The sequence below is a fragment of the Mus caroli genome, chromosome 5 (assembly GCF_900094665.2).
Source record: "Mus caroli chromosome 5, CAROLI_EIJ_v1.1, whole genome shotgun sequence".
NCBI lineage: Eukaryota > Metazoa > Chordata > Mammalia > Rodentia > Muridae > Mus > Mus caroli.
The window spans coordinates 36,241,398-36,257,502 of record NC_034574.1 but is presented as its reverse complement, the minus strand read 5'-3'; the positions used below and the strand labels follow the sequence as shown (position 1 = coordinate 36,257,502).

The 16,105-nt window shown below is 37.5% G+C and overlaps 1 protein-coding gene across 5 annotated transcripts in view; it reads left to right on the top strand.

Annotated features, from left to right (window-relative positions):
* Positions 1 to 13,787, top strand: part of Rab28 (RAB28, member RAS oncogene family) — an 85,539-nt gene extending 71,752 nt beyond the window's left edge. The window contains exons 5-8 of one of the 5 annotated variants that reach the window (XM_021162256.1): positions 3,009 to 3,112; positions 5,722 to 5,799; positions 11,681 to 11,775; positions 12,899 to 12,996. In XM_021162256.1, the coding sequence (XP_021017915.1) occupies positions 3,009 to 3,112; positions 5,722 to 5,799; positions 11,681 to 11,770 (272 nt within the window). In that variant the 3' untranslated portion in view covers positions 11,771 to 11,775; positions 12,899 to 12,996. Of the gene's footprint in view, positions 1 to 3,008; positions 3,113 to 5,721; positions 5,800 to 6,093; positions 6,677 to 6,715; positions 6,778 to 11,680; positions 11,776 to 12,898 lie in introns of those variants that run through there. The other 4 variants (XM_021162258.2, XM_021162255.2, XM_029477334.1 and 1 more) reach the window with 4 other exon arrangements.
* The last annotated feature ends 2,318 nt before the right edge of the window (positions 13,788 to 16,105 follow it).

The following is a 16,105-nucleotide window of genomic DNA, read 5'->3' as shown; positions in this document are numbered from 1 at the left end:
TGTTCTGATTATTACGTGTCGGGAGGAATTTCTTTTCTAGTCCAGTCTATTTGGAATTCTATAGGCTTCTTGTATGTTCATGAGCATCTCTTTCTTTAGGTATGGGAAGTTTTATTCTATAATTTTGTTGAAGATATTTGCTGGCCCTTTTAGTTGAAAATCTTCATTCTCATCTACTCCTATCATCCCTAGCTTTGTTCTTCTCATTGTGTCCTGGATTTCCTGCATGTTTTGAGTTAGGATCTTTTTGCCTTTTGCATTTTCTTTGTTGTGTCCATGTTCTCTATGGAATCTTCTGTACCTGATATTCTCTCTTCCATCTCTTGTATTCTGTTGCTGATGCTCAAATCTATGGTTCCTGATTTCTTTCCTAGGGTTTCTATCTCCAGAGTTGTCTCCCTCTTGTTTTTGGTTTCTACTTCCATTTTTAGATCCTGGATAGTTTTGTTCAAATCCATCACCTGTTTGTTAATGTTTTCCTGTAACTCTAAAGGATGTTTGTGTTTCCTCTTTAAAGTCTTCTAGCTGTTTACCTGTGTTTTCTTTTATTTCCCTTTTAAAGTTTTTTATCATCATCATGGGAAGTGACTTTAGATCCATGTCTTCTTTTTCTGGTGTGATGGTGTATCCAGGACTTGCTGAGGTGGGAGAGTTTGGTTCTGATGATGCCAAGTAACCTTGGTTTCTTTTCCTTCTGTTCTTACACTTGCCTCCTGCCATCTGATTATCTCAAGTTCTTGCTGGCCTCAATATATCTGATTGGGGCCTGTCCTTCCTATAATCCCAGTTGATTCAGGACTCTTCAGATTCCAGCTTTCTCTGTGATCCTTTGATTGTGGGCTCCTGTGAACCTGAGATTCTGGGTGTGTCAGAGTTTTTGTCAGTCAAGCTTCCTCTGAGACCCTGTAATACTGGTGTGACCCAGCTCCTGTTATCCTGGGATCCTGTTGTCCTAAGATCCTGGGCGTGTTACAGTGCCTGGAAGTGGTGTCTCCTTTGAGGACTGTGGAGCTCTTTGGTCAATGATCCTAAGATCATGTGAAGAGTCCTCTGGGGACTGTGGGGGTGTCCGCTGATTCTACGCCCAAGGTGACCCGGTGCTGGTGCCAACTGGAAGGGACTTATGCCCCTGGTCAGGCTGGTTTTCTGCTTCCCTTCTGCTGTCTCAGGTCCCGTGCGAATGGATTGGAACAGATGTTGTATTCCACTCACTAGTGATCCTAAGATTGCGTGGAGTGTCTTCTAGGAACTGTGGGGGTGTCCACGGATTCTACGCTCTAGGTGACCAGGTGCTGGCGCCGACTGGAAGGGCCAGAATTATATCTTTATCCTAGTCAAAGTAGAGAAACAATTCTCTGTGTTGAGAACATACATCATTTTTTTTTTCTTTAGTTCTCCACAGAGAATTTTCCTTGTTTTCAACATTGAAAGAGAATAAAGTAAATACCAAAGCTGGCCTGCTTAAACTATCTCTACTTTAGTCTAAATAAAAAAAACTTAGCGTGCTATATAACTAGTTCTAATATCTCATGTGATTGCTATTCTTGATTTATCTTGATGGGATCTAGAATTACCTAGGAAACAAGTCTCTGAAGATGCCTACAGAGGATTATTTACATTAAGCTGATTGACGTGCTCACTGTGGAATGAGCATCATTCCATGGGCTGGAGTCTCAGACTGAATGAAAGAGAAAGCAAAATGAGGTTCATTCCTATAAACATGAGTACTGTATTTACAACATTGTCCTCTTCCATCTCCCCTCAGCACTCCCTCTTACCTCAAATTCATGGCTTCTTATTCTTTGTTACATATATATTCATATAAAGTTATAAACACAACTTGCTGAGTTCATTTAGTGTTGCCCCTAGGTATGTTTTTTTTTTTTTTTTTTTTTTTTTTTGTTCAGCCAGGAAAAAATAAAAACAAAACAAAACAAAACAAAACAAAAAAATCATCTTCCTATTTTCCAAGGTCAGCAGTGTAAATGGGCTGCAAGATTCAGTTGTTGGTTCAGAATTCTCCTAGAGAAACTTTAGCCTTCAAACTAAAAACGTAATAATTATTTTCAGTGAAGCCTTTTATGAAATGAGAAGGCATTTTCAGGTGATAGTCAATTGCTAGACATGCAGGCTTCTAAGTTTTTACAAGTTGGCTAGATCACTTCCTCAGGAAATCTATTTACTTTTATATTTTATTATTTTTATCCCCTCCTCCATGGATTTACATTTTAAAAAAGTTTTCCCTGCTGACTCAAAGAGCTTAATTACATTTTAAGTCATGTGACTATATTTGTTGTACAACTTGATATCATTAAATAAACCTTTAGAGGGTTATACTGTTGTGTACAAGAAACCTTTCAGTAAAGGATTTCATCTGAAAAAAATAGTGTGTTATTCGTATAGATATGAATTCTATTCTGTGCTTTCAAGCCCAGGAAATACATCTTGCTTATTATACTCAAAGTTGATACTGTTAACAGTTTGGAAAGCAGCTGTGTCTTTGTGAAAGTAAACTGTAGTATGAATACATTAATGTCACTATAGAATATGAGAGATTTCAGAATTGTTCTAATTATTAAATTATCTTGTAAGTAATTAAACTATTTCCAGCCAGATATACTTGTATCCGTACTTCCTATCTTCAGTTAGTAACTATGCTTAAATGTGGCTCATTGAGCAGATGTGTTTTAACCTTGTCATGGTGTGTGAATTTATATAGGTGATACTGTAGTATAGTAAAACATATTTTTGAGCACTTACTTGCCAGTCCTTGTTGACTATCTAATTCTAGCTAATATTGAAAGAATGATGTATTAAATAGGTATACCTATTAAATAGGTATATTCATTTTTCACGGCTTATAAATGTGGAAACTGAAGCACAGAGAAGTTTAAAAAAATCACCTAGTATTATACAGTGGGAAATGATATTGCAAAGTTAAGTTTTAAATATGTTAAATATACTTTTTTGATTCTAATATTGTTTGTTTTCTCTTTAATATTTTCTAGTTGACTTGGAGCATATGCGAACAGTAAAAGCTGATAAACACTTACGATTTTGCCAGGAAAATGGTTTTAGTAGCCACTTTGTTTCAGCCAAGACCGGAGACTCTGTAAGTAAAGCAATGGAGTTTGTTGTAAGTGATGCTTTACCTTCCTGATGTGCCTGGGAAGGCAGTGCATTTCTCTCCCTCCCTCCCTCCCTCCCTCCCTCCCTCCCTCCCTCCCTCCCTTCCTTCCTTTCTTCCTTCCTTCCTTCCCTCCCCTTCCTCTTCCCCTCCTCCTCCTCCTCTTCTTCTTTCCTTTTTTAAATTACTTTTACTTTTTTACAGTCTAGTTGTTACCTCCCTCCCTGTCTTCCCTCCTACATACAGTTCCTCATCCCATTCCTCCTCCACCCTGTCTCCAAGAGGATGTCACCCCTACCCCCAGGAACTACACTTGTACTTCTTAACAAGGAACACAGTGATGCTTTTGGAGGGAAGACATAAATAGAACATATGAGAATGCTTTGGTTAGCTAATTTTATAGTAGATTAAACAGAATTATAAAATACCCAAGTCACCTATAATTCTGGTCTTTAGGGATGCCCACTCAGCCCCTCAGAGGATTCTCCTGTGTTCTCTCACTGAAGGCCTCATTGTGCTGCTTACTTTGTGTCAGGTGTGTCAGTCTGATTGTCTCTGTTGCATAGCTGTATCTTCTAGAGCTCCTGTAACAGGGCTCACTCTGCATAGAGGTTGAGTGGTAGAGAGCCCAAGTAATGATATTTCAGGCCTACCATTTTAACCAAAACAGATGTTCATTAAATACTAAGATCATGGTCTAGTGGTTTTATATTGTATTTCTTTTATTTAATGTTTTATCTATAAAAATTTCCCATGTCATTTAATGATATAAAATAAATTTAATCATTTATTAAATGCTCAAAAATGTAATTAATTATTCACATGTAGAACATCTTGGACATGTAGGTTTTTTTCTAAATTTCAAATTTGAGTTTTATTATGAAATTTTAGTAACTTTTTTCTTTCTTTTTTTAAATTAAATTAAATTTTTTATTAGATATTTTCTTTATGCTTTATTTTCTTTCGATACATTCTTTGACTGGAGATTGAAACATGTTACCAGATGTTCACCAGAAAGACTAAATTAACAAATTCTTTTTCTAGTATTGTAAGATTGCTATTTCACTGGCCCTTGTAAGACTAAGGATTTAATTGTTTGCCCCAGTAGTCCCTTTGTCCCTGTCTAGTTTTTTGTTCATTCATTTGTTTGTTTTTTGAGACAGGGATTTTCTATGTAGTTCAGACTGTCTTGGGATTTGCTTTGTAGATCAGGCTGGACTTGAACTCAGAGATCCACCTGTCTCTACCTCCCAAGTGTTGCCATTAAAGACATGAATCACCATGCCTGTCTGCTGTCCAGTGTTTTGTTAAACTTTGTTTTTTGTTGTTGTTGTTGTTTTTTTTTTTTTTTTTCCTTTCATTTGGTGTTAGGGCTAGGGCCTTGCTTATGACTGATAATTGTTTGTCTTTATGTGTATGTGCTTGCTTGTGTGAGTTCTTTTTTGTGCCCCACATGAATGCAGGACCCCATGGAGGCTAGAAGAGGGCATGGGATCCTCTGAAACTGGTGTTAGAGGTGGTTGTAAGCCACCATGTGGGTGCTGGGAAATAACTCTTGCATCCTCTGGAGGAGCAGTAAGCACTCTTAACTTCTGAGCCCTCTCTAGTCCCCTAGAAATAATTAAGTTAGGAAACTTGCGACTTATATTTAGTAAGTGATCCTAAGATGAATTGGGCTAGAAACCTGGTAGGACAGTTATAGAGCAAGTTATACAGCAGAAATGGTTAGGACTAAAGCTCCAGAGATTATAGAGGACCTGGCAAAAGCCAACTACATATTCAAGGATGTTTATAAAAAGGTTCATAATGTATAGCTGTAATGGACTCTATCACTCCTTTACCCTGAACAGATAAAATACAGTAAATAGTACCAAGTTGTTTTACTCGGGGAATAATGGAGAGTTTGGACATTGATAAGAGAACCAAAAGTGTTAATGGTTTGGAAAGCAAGACCTGTTAAAACAGACTAAAGCCAGCTCAGGAGACCAGTGTAGAACTGATAGTCCAGAGGTGTAAAGTGTATGTGAACTTATTTTCATTTTCTTAAGGAATTGTGGGAGTTTATTATGCTATTGGATGTGCTGGTGTGTTCTTTGCATTTGTCATTGTAATTGTTATGTTAAATCCTTTCAAATGGGGCTGGAGAGATGACTCAGCTGTTCAGAACACTTGAGGCTCTTGCAGAGGACCTTAGTTTGGTTCCCAACATCTACACGGTGGCTTACAACCATCTGTAAACTCCATTTCTAGGGGATCTGACACCTTCTACCTCCACAGATACCAGATACACATGTGCTGTACATAAATGCGTGTAGGTAGAAAACTCAAATACATAAAATAAAAATAAATCATTAAAAATCTTTAAAAATGTTTTTGTTAATATATGCATGTTTAGACTAATTCATTGAATTGCATGGATTTTCAAATTGTGGTTTAATTCTTTAAAAATGATTTCATTTTATGTGGTGACATATTTGACAACTGAAGCCATTTTTGGAATACTTGGTGTTTATGCTTCTTTAAAAAGTTCAGTATACTTGAGGTAACTGAAGCATGTCTGTTTTAAATCATTTAAACTTATTTTTGTTATGTAGGTCTTCCTGTGTTTTCAGAAAGTTGCAGCAGAAATCCTGGGAATCAAATTAAACAAAGCAGAAATAGAACAGTCACAGGTGATTATCTTAAAATTTATATTTTAAAAAGTAACAAATTTCTTGTGACAAATTTTTATTCATCAGTTTTCCCCCAATTATTCTATGTATGTGTTACCCAAAACCTTGGGAATAGATTACATGTATAAATGAGTGTTTATTGCAGAAGATGAAAAATGTCTTTTTACAAAATAATGATAGTCTTACAGTTTTGTCCCTTTTGGTGAAAAACAATGAATAAAAATTTATCAGTTTTTAGTTAATGGATTAAGGTTCAGAGAATCCTGTTATGTATTTTCTTTTGTTTTTCTTTAGAGAACCTGTGTAGCCTCTGGTGGCTTCCCCTACCTTCACCTCCAAAGTGTGGGGTTATAGGCCCTGCTTGTACTTCATGCTTCTTTAGGGTTATCTGTTCTTTAAAAGATATGCAATAATATTATTTCTTTATATCTTTGTGTTACTTTAATAATATAAGTTACTGAAGATTTCTGTGCTCTTTCACTATTTCTAGACTATCTTATAAGTAAATAATCAAATATCAGCAGTTCAGAGCTTAAAACTGTCATTGTAGTTGCTCTGTAAGTCACACATTTTATAGAATGAAAACCTTAAGCAAGAGCAATAGGGTTAGAAGCAACCAGCTAATATTTTTCCTAAGTACTTCGTCAACCTTGCCTTGCAACTGAAAATAATTATCTTTTCACATCTTTCAATATTTACTTGATTATTTTATAAATTAGTTCTGTGATGTACTTTTATTACTGTTGAATGTTTTGAAGCAGTTAGAACTAGCTCCCTTTCTGTATAACTCTTCTTTTACTTTTTATCATATATGTATCATATATATTGCAAGATATTTTGTATATAAATAATATGCATATGAGAGAAAGTTACCTTTGTGATTCTGGCTTATTTCTCTTACCACATTCATCTCCAGTACTGTTTGCTTTCCTGAAAAAGGCACACTCCTTCTTTTCTGTGGCTGAACTGAGCTACACAGTATGTACGATCCCATTTCTTTATGCGTTCACTCATTGCTTGATACCTAGGCTGCTCCCAAGCTTTGCCTGTTGTGAAGAGTTCTTCTGTAAACAAGGGGTGTGCAGGGATCTGTGTAGTGTCCTGACTTAGATTCCTTTGCATGTAAAGAGTGATATAACTGGGTGGTAGAGGAGGTTCAGTTTCAGTTATTGGATTGATTCTCATAGTGGCTTCTCTAGTTTCCATTCCCACCAATAGTTTACAGAGGTACATTCACATCCTTGCCAGAATGACTTTCTTTTAACCAAGAGCCATTCTGACTGGGATGGGAAAGAATTCCAGTGTTGTTTTGTTGTTTTCCTGATAGTTAAGATGTTGAAAATGTTTTCATGTACTTCCTGATGATGTGTACTTCTGTATATACCTCTGTATATCTAATTCCATGGGATGAGTGTTATGGATAGTGCTGCAGTAAACATGGATGTGCAAGGATCTTTATGATATGTTACCTTAGGAACTAAAGAAAAGCTGGCTATGGGAGGACTTACTTAGTTCTCTAATGAAAAGATTCCCTATATGATTTTCACACTGTTTGGCATAACTAATATCTTATATTCAAACCAACAGTGCATGAGTTCACAGCCCCCCCTCCCCCCCCCTGCCCATGCTTACCAGCACTCACTGTCTTTTATTTTCTTAACAGTAGCCATATTGACTGTGTTGAGATGATAGAATTTTTTTTCTTTTTTTCTTGTTTATTTGTTTGTTTGTTTCTAAGTCAGGATTTCTTTGTGTAGCCTGACTGTCCTGTACTGGCTCTGTAGACCAGTCTGGCTTTGAACTCACAAAGATCCTCATTCCTCTGCCTTCTAAAGGCATGTGCCACTACCAACCAGTGAGATAGAATCTTTTTTTTTTTTTTTTTTTTTGGTTTTTCGAGGAGATAGAATCTTAATATAGTTTCGATTTGCATTTGATGACTAAGGATGTTGACCATGTTTTTCATGTTAATTTTACTTTTTACTAATAAATTTTACCTATTTATTAATTAGATTGTTTGGCTGGTGTTTCTTGCTTTTATTTATTTATTTTTTTAGTATATTGTAGATAAAAATTCCCTAGTAGATGTATAGCTAGCTGGAAAAGCTTTGCTCCCATTCTGTGAATGCTACTTCCCTTAGGTGTTTCATTTACCATGTATAAGCTGTTTGATATTCTTGCTGTCATTTCCAGAGTCCTTTGCAGAAAGTCCTTGCCTCTGACTGCATCTTGAAGTGTCTTCTCTCTTCTTCACTTACGTTTCTAAAGATCCACATTAAGGTCTTTGATCCATTTTGAATTGATTTTTGTGGAGGATATCTTGTATAGGATAGGATACAGTTTCATTCTTTTACTTGTGGTTATTCAGTTCCCCCCAGCATCATTTGATGAATAGGCCATATTTTACTGCAGCTGCTGCTGCTGCTTCTTCTTCTTCTTCTTTTTTTTTTTTTTTTTTTTTTTTTTTGAGACAGGGTTTCTCTGTGTAGCCCTGGCTGTCCTGAAACTCACTCTGTAGACCAGGCTGGCCTCGAACTCAGAAATCCGCCTGCCTCTGCCTCCTGAGTGCTGGGATTAAAGGCATGCACCACCACACCCGGCTATAGGCCATATTTTAATTCATTCATCTGAAGGTGAATATAAGGTACTACAATTCCCTCCCTTGTGTTTGTCAGAATTTTATGTGTGATGTACATTTCATTATCACATCTTATAGAAGGGTGATTTGGTACCTTTTTCAGTTCATTAATCAGTTTCACAGTCAGTATTTCTCAATGGAAACCATTTAAAAATTCATTCCAGAAACTCCAGATGAAAACAACAACCACAACACTAATATATATATATATATGTGTGTGTGTGTGTGTGTGTGTGTGTGTGTATACAGATAAACACAATATATCATATCTATGTATATATACATAGATATCTATGTACATACATATACATGTGTACATATATATTCAGATTGTGTATTTAACAAGTTTTTTGTCCCGCTGATGCCTTTAAGTATGCCTTCATATTATTTTATGAAGAAGTGCCAGAGTCACCAGCCATGGGCAGCTTGATGCTGTAGTAATTTGGTTTGTTTTGTAAATATTTATAATGAGGTTTCTGTTTTTATTCTATGTACAGAGTAGCTACACTCAATTATTTTAGTTCTAACCTAGATTGCTTCCATTTGGGAGTCTAATAAAATCAATTGAGTTATCAACATGTTTTGTAAGTTTTGCAAGAAAAAAATGGGAGAAAGAAGATTTTTTGATACAGCAAACTTTTTTGGGGACTGCATAATGCCAAGGGACCACTGTGCAATCTAACCACAAAGAGGAATATGCTTCACCACAAAGCAGACAGATACTTAAATATCCATACAGAAAGCATTTCGGCTTTGGAATTTAGATTATAGTTTCATTTGCATTATTTACACTTCCTCTCCATCCTTACCAACCACTCCCCTTCCCCTTCCCCTGAGCAGATTTCCCTCTGTCACAATGTAGAAATGGGGCTATTTCTAGTTTCTCAGATTGTTCAGAGTAGGAGTTAAAGCTTTGGAAGAGAAGTTAAATTTCCCTGAGCCATTTCTTGCATGTCCAGCATTCAGTTCTTCACTCATGCAACAGGCAGTCTGTGAAGAAAACATACATTCTTGTGGTTTTTTTTTTTTTTTTTAGTCTGAGACCTTTGCCATGTAGACCTAGGGTCTCAATACAAGATTTAAGTCTTATTTTTACACATTAATTAATAAACCATGAATTTATGTGGTTTGATTTAGACATATAGTAGTTTCTTTAAAACAAAAATCCCTGAAATGTCTGAGATGTATAGGCATGCTAAAATGTATATTCCTTATTATCTGAAATAAGACCCTGCAAATAGTAGGATGCTCTAAATTTTTGTTGAGGGCTCAACTATACAGATAGCACAAGCCCATAATCTTAAGGAGATCTTAGGGAGTTCAGACTTGTCTTTTCCAAATATTGCTCTTCTGAAGCCCTTCTAAGTGCTACTCACCTTCCTTGAGGAAGGCATCTCTCATGTTTGTCGTACCCCAACCCTCACACACTAAACGGTGCTGACTTGTATTTTCCCAAATATCCTTTTTTTTTACAATTCATTTTTAAAATTTAATATATGTTTTCAAATACTTTAAAACTTCTGGGTGTAGTGGTGGACACTTATAATCCCACACACCAGAGGTGGAGGCTCTCTGATCTCTGTGCATTTGAGGCCAACCTAGTCTATATAGCAAGTTCCAGACCTGTTTGGGCTACATAGTGAGATTGGATCTCAATTAAAAAACAGTGAAATTAAATCACAATTAACAAACAAGCAAGCAAGTAAACAAACATAGAGACTTCAGATACACTCTAAGTAGCCTCTAAGTAGCTTCAGGTTTGAAAACATGGCGCATAGCTTATGTTCAGCAGTCAAGACCCCAAGGAAAAATTTGCCTTGTGAATTATTCATTAATTTGACAAAATGAGTGATGAGAGCTGGTCATTTACCTAAGTTAATACTTTGACCCCAGTGTTTTACACACAGCTAAGTAACCTGGCTATGTTTATAAATAGTGCTTAAAACCATGCTTTGCTTGATGAATGACTTAGTTTTTTCAAACCGCTATTATGGTGGTGAAAATCCCCTTTTCTTCATTGTAACCTGTAGTTGGGTATGAAACAGTTATGTTGAGGGAGTTAGATTATGACATACCTTTTATTGATGTGCCCTGCTTCCATTTCATCTGTCAGTTAGCAATGCTTCTGTTGATGGTACCAAGCCAAGTGTCTGGTAAGTGAAGAATCTTGTCCAGAATTAATACTACGCTCACTAGAGAACTTAGGCCGAATCCAACTAACCTCCCACATTTATACACTACAGGGTTCTGCTCATTCACTCTCAGTGTTTATCAAATCTTTATTAAGAAATGTCTTCACAGGCAGTTACTCATGTTGAGGTGTTTTCATTTTAGTAAATGAATATATGCTGTTAGGAAAGGGGAGCTTCTGAAATCAGGTCTGTGCAATCTTGCAGAGAGTACTCCTCACCTCAGATCCAAATAAGCAAAGGAGCTTGTTACTTCTCTATCCATGGTTATCCCACAGAGTACTATCCCCGAGGAGAGAACAAATAGTGTGTAGTACTGTGGTTTTGTTTATTTAGCAAAATTCTTGAAAGCAAAAAGCTATTGTGCCTTAATATTATATTTCATTATCCTTTTTACATGACTCACACTTGTATTTGGAGTGATTTGTACATGAAATTTGGCAATATGGAGGTTGTGGTTAGGAGGACGGGAAGTGATCAGCAGAGGAAGCCCTGGGGAAGTAAAATTTGCAAATATGAAAGCTGTAAATTGCATGTATGCATTACCTCTGATGCTGAAAAAACAGCCTTTCATCCTCCACGTGTCCCCACAGCATCCGACTCACTAGCAAAATACCTAACTTGTGTGACAACTGCTTCTATTCTTTGCCCAGTAGCTTTATAGTAACATAGGAATAAATTTTTCAGGTGGTTTAGTCATGCATGCCTAGTACAGAGTGACTGACATAGTAGATCATCAGCAATGTTTGCCAAAGGAATGAGCGAATACCTCCATAGTCCTCTGCAATGCAGAGAGGTTAAAGTCATCTATTTCAGTGGCTGGACAGAGTTATGAAGAACAATGTGTATTGGGTTTCTCTTACTTTTTCTTCCTTTCATATGTGAACATTCTGCTGACTCTTTTGTGACATGTTTGAATTCATGTGTTAATTTCCTTTTTCTGCTTTGGTGTTTCCTTCTACTGTTAGTCGTTAAACATGCTTTTGATTTTGTCTTTCTCTTTCTCTCTTTTTTCTTTCTCCTTCATTTTGTTTATGTTGTACGGAATTGACAGCGTATTGTCAGGGCAGAAATAGTCAAGTACCCGGAAGAAGATAACCAACACCCCAGCTCTGCTCAGAGTAGAGTCTGTTCAGTACAGTAGTGCAGGTACTTACGGGTGAATTATTGCCATTTGGGGAGGGGATGAGGGCTAGTTATATTATCTTGTTCTTCCTTATGAAGGAATATTATTAATTAAAATGACATGTCTTGGTTTAGAACTTTGAAAAATTGGTCTTTTTCCATGAAAATTATAAATTAAACAAGAAATTGAGAACAAATACCATTTCAGTTACTTTCAATTATGTTTATCTTTATGGGTGTTTATTACACATGTAGTGCAGAGGATTGAAGCAGTTATTTCATTAGTAATTACTTACCATTCTCCGCCCAACCCCCAGAAATAGATGGTAATTGAGTGGTTATTTAAAATTACTTTAAAGAAAGTCTTAAATTGCCCTTCTCTCTTGATCTGTGTACATGGACTTAGTAAAAGCTAAAACTAAAAGAGGGATTGTTTTCATTTCAATTTTTACTTAGAGATAAAGTATTAGACATTTTGCTAAATTCATTGTTTTATACTGAGCATAAGATGGAAAGAAGTGTGAAGGTATCTTTTGGTTTAAGTTGATTTATAGGCATGGATATGAAGTGACTTTTAAATTCCTCATTATGTCATGTTTTATTACAGTCATTATGCTTAACCCATAGTGAACTAAGAGTTTTGAGAGGAATGTTTTGAAAACTGGAAACATTTTTAACAGTGGAGTTTCTCAGGACTTTTCTGTTTCTATGTGAATCCTTTAAGACACAACTCTTTCTAATTCACAAAGTTATGGCCAAGTGTAATGATCATGAAAAGAGTAAAACAATAATGAAAATCTTTAAAAAGGTGATGTCTTCCCTATCAACTAAATATGCATGAATGATTTAACTTGTACTAAAATTATAACCAGGGTTTAAATATTCATGTTGATTTGAGAGTTTTTAATAAAATTTGTGATAACTTCAATAAGTATTAAAATTCATAACTGAATGGCTTCCGTTAAAAAAAAAGGAGACGACAAACAAGAAAATCCCAAACCTATTTAATAAATTCTGGCCAATTATTTTTAATACCAACTCCTGTTTCATCTGTGATGTTTGTTTTTAGACATTCACCAGAAATCAGAAAACAATTGCTCAGGGCCTTTTCTGATGTCTTGATAATAACTCTTTTCTTTTATGGCAGAGAGTGGTGAAGGCAGATATTGTAAACTACAACCAGGAGCCCATGTCAAGAACTGTTAACCCTCCTCGGAGCTCCATGTGTGCAGTGCAGTGAGCACACACTGTATTGATAGTTCTGGCTGCTCTTCCCCTGAATTGGGCCCAAGCTGCCTAGGAACGCGTTTTATCAGTGACTGTCTCCGTAGCCAGCTCACACTTCCTCCTGCTCTGCTCCTTCGTTCTTTAGTTGCCTCAGGGATTGGGCAGCTCCCTGGACCGGAAGGAGTGCAGATTTGGAACCTGTTTTGAAATCTGAATGGAGAGTCCATTCTCTGGATTGAGACTGCCTCTTCTCTCCAGAAGAACCATGTTGCTTCTTTATCTCTTCACTTCTTTGTTTCCCAGATATAAAAAAATTTAATCAGATATGAAGATGCTCCAAGCTTTGATCATCATTTTCTATCTGAACTTGTGTATGTGAAAGTGTACTTCAGAGCGCTGATGGTGAAAGTCTCTCAAGAAGATGTTCCTTTGCTGGCTATTAAGAGTAAAATATACAAAGCTGTATCTAATTGAAAGTGCTTCAAATGAGGCTGTAATAGAAATATTTTTTCATTTTTAAAGGAGCCTAATGTGTTTATATTGTAGTTTATAACTCACAAGTAGTGAGTATTTGATATTGTATTTTTATTACTGTATCATGGTCATTGCATATTTTATCATATTTGGCTTAGATGGCTTTATGAATTTTGATAAATGGTTCAGCTGATCCTCCACATGGAATTTCTCCTACAGACTGTATGAGAGTGCTTCCAGATGAGTCATGATCTCCTTGGATCATTGGGGATCGATCACACTGGACCTGTTGTGCAGATGGTTTTCTCAGATAAATAAATTTATTTAAAATATGTTTTCTGGGATTTTCATTTATTCATCTTCCTTCTGTTACAGAAAAACAAAGTACATTTGAACACATGGCTTGCAATCCTGTGAAGTCTTGTGTGCCGCCAGTTTCTTAAGCGTTCCTAGGCATTCTGTTGGTTTGTTTATAGTTGAGCCTGTAGCCTGCCATTTCTGGGCCTCTATCAGCCCCAGCCCATTTTTTTTCCCTAGCCCATGCCACTCTTGGTTCTGTGCACATAAAAGTGTGAATTCATTCCTATCTATTGGCTGCACATGTCCCTTGGTCAGGAATCCTCCTCTCTTGTCCTCTCCTCTCCCATACCCCCTTCTTTCCTTCTCCCTTCTCCCATCCTGCTCTGTCTTCATCATAATTGTTCTGTGTTTTGTGCAAAGGCCCAGTGCTCAGTGCATACTTGTTACTAAAGTAGGAATGACCCCCCCTACATCCCCTCAGTCCACACATACGTGAAGCTCTTCTCAGCTCCATGGCATGAACACCAGTGCCTTTAGGCTGCTTCCTTCCCCTTCCTGTCCTACAGCACAAGGCACAAATTTTCTCTGTGAGCCTTCTATCAGGGTTTTTTGGGTTTTTTTGGTTTTTTTGTTTGTTTGGTTTGGTTTTTTTTTTTTAAATTGGATATTTTCTTTATTTACATTTCAAATGTTATCCCCTTTCCTGGTTTCCCTCCCTCCCGGAAACATCCTATCACATCCTCCCTCCCCCTGCTTCTGTGAGGGTATTTCTCCACCCACCCACCCATTCCTACCTCCCTGCCCTCAATTCCCCTACACTGAGGCATCTATCCAGCCTTCATAGGACCAAGGACCTCTCCTTCCATTGATGCCTGACAGGGCCATCCTCTGCTACATATGCAGCTGGAGCCATGTGTGCTCCTTTATTTTACTAGTTTTAGAAGCCATGAGGACACTCAGTGAAGAAGAGTGTCTGGTATCTTTTCTCTCATGTCCTTCAATGTAAACAATCTCTGGAGACTTGCTACATGTGTGTGTTGAAATTTGTATATCTGGGTTTAAAGCTGTTAGAGATTTTAGAAAAGTTTATGTCCTATATGTCTAAGGAAACTGAACTGAGGAAAGGAAAAGTATTTGCCTAAGATAATGGGATATGAGAGTTAGACCTGATAGAACAGCCATCTCTGCCTCAAGGAGCTACAAGTTTAAATGTTAAAAATTATGACTGCTCAGAGGATTTTGGGTTCATTTTTCCATGTTATTACTATTTTAAAATTTATAATAATTTAGCACCCTTCAAAGCTGTCCAGGGTGATAAGCTTTCATCTTTGTGTAGATGCTGTTCCTGTCAGCTTGTGCCTACTGTTTGCAGACAAGGGCATTTAGGAGAAGAGGAAGCTGAACAAGGGCGAGCTGAACCCTCAAGGGTTCTTCTGAGCTCTCAGGAGAGAGAGAGGTTTGATGGTGGTGCTGTTCTAAAGGCTGTGCTTGATTGCAGCCCATGGCTAAACTACATTTGCCATGGCTTTTCCTTCTGTTAAGGGGTAAAGCATACCCTTTGGCCCTTTTGTGGTGGCTTTTACATAGATATGGAAACTTGAGGGGTTCAGGCATTCCCAAGTTTTCATGTGAGCATGATAGAAGCTGAACAATGAGAATCCAGGCACAGCACTCAGAAGGGGTGGTGGTGGCAGCGAAGATTGTGTGGCTATATGTTGTTAAAGTTTGAACTGAATGCACCTGAACAGGGAGAGGGGCAACACTGGCCCTTGTAGGCTTGGTTTTAGTCATGGAGGGTTCCAGGACTTGTCACAGGCACTGTTTTACTTTTGTATTAACTGATGAGAGAAGAATCGTCCCCCGTCATGAGAGAAACTGGAACCGAGAGTGAGTATCCTTGGTAAGTGCAAGGCCGGGAGCCTTGCAGAATGCTTTTGGTCAAGATCAGAATTGCCTGATGCTGATGCTTGCTGGCTACTCATTTGTGTCACTCAATTGATTTCCTAGCAATGGAGCAGGTCAGGTTGTGAGTGGTTCTGGAGAAGTGATGATTGGCCCTGAGTTGCCATCCACTTTCTCAACAATGATGATTGAGCATTGATGAGCAGCATATGTCTTGACCACTAAGATGACACCATTGCACACACTAGAAAGATTTTGCTGAAAGGACCCTGATATAGCTGTTTCTTGTGAGGCTATGCCAGGGCCTAGCAAACACAGAAGTGGATGCTCACAGTCAGCTATTGGATGGATCATGGGGCCCCCAATGGAGGAGCTAGAGAAAGTACCCAAGGAGCTAAAGGGAACTGCAACCCTATAGGTGGAACAACAATATGAACTAACCAGTACCCCC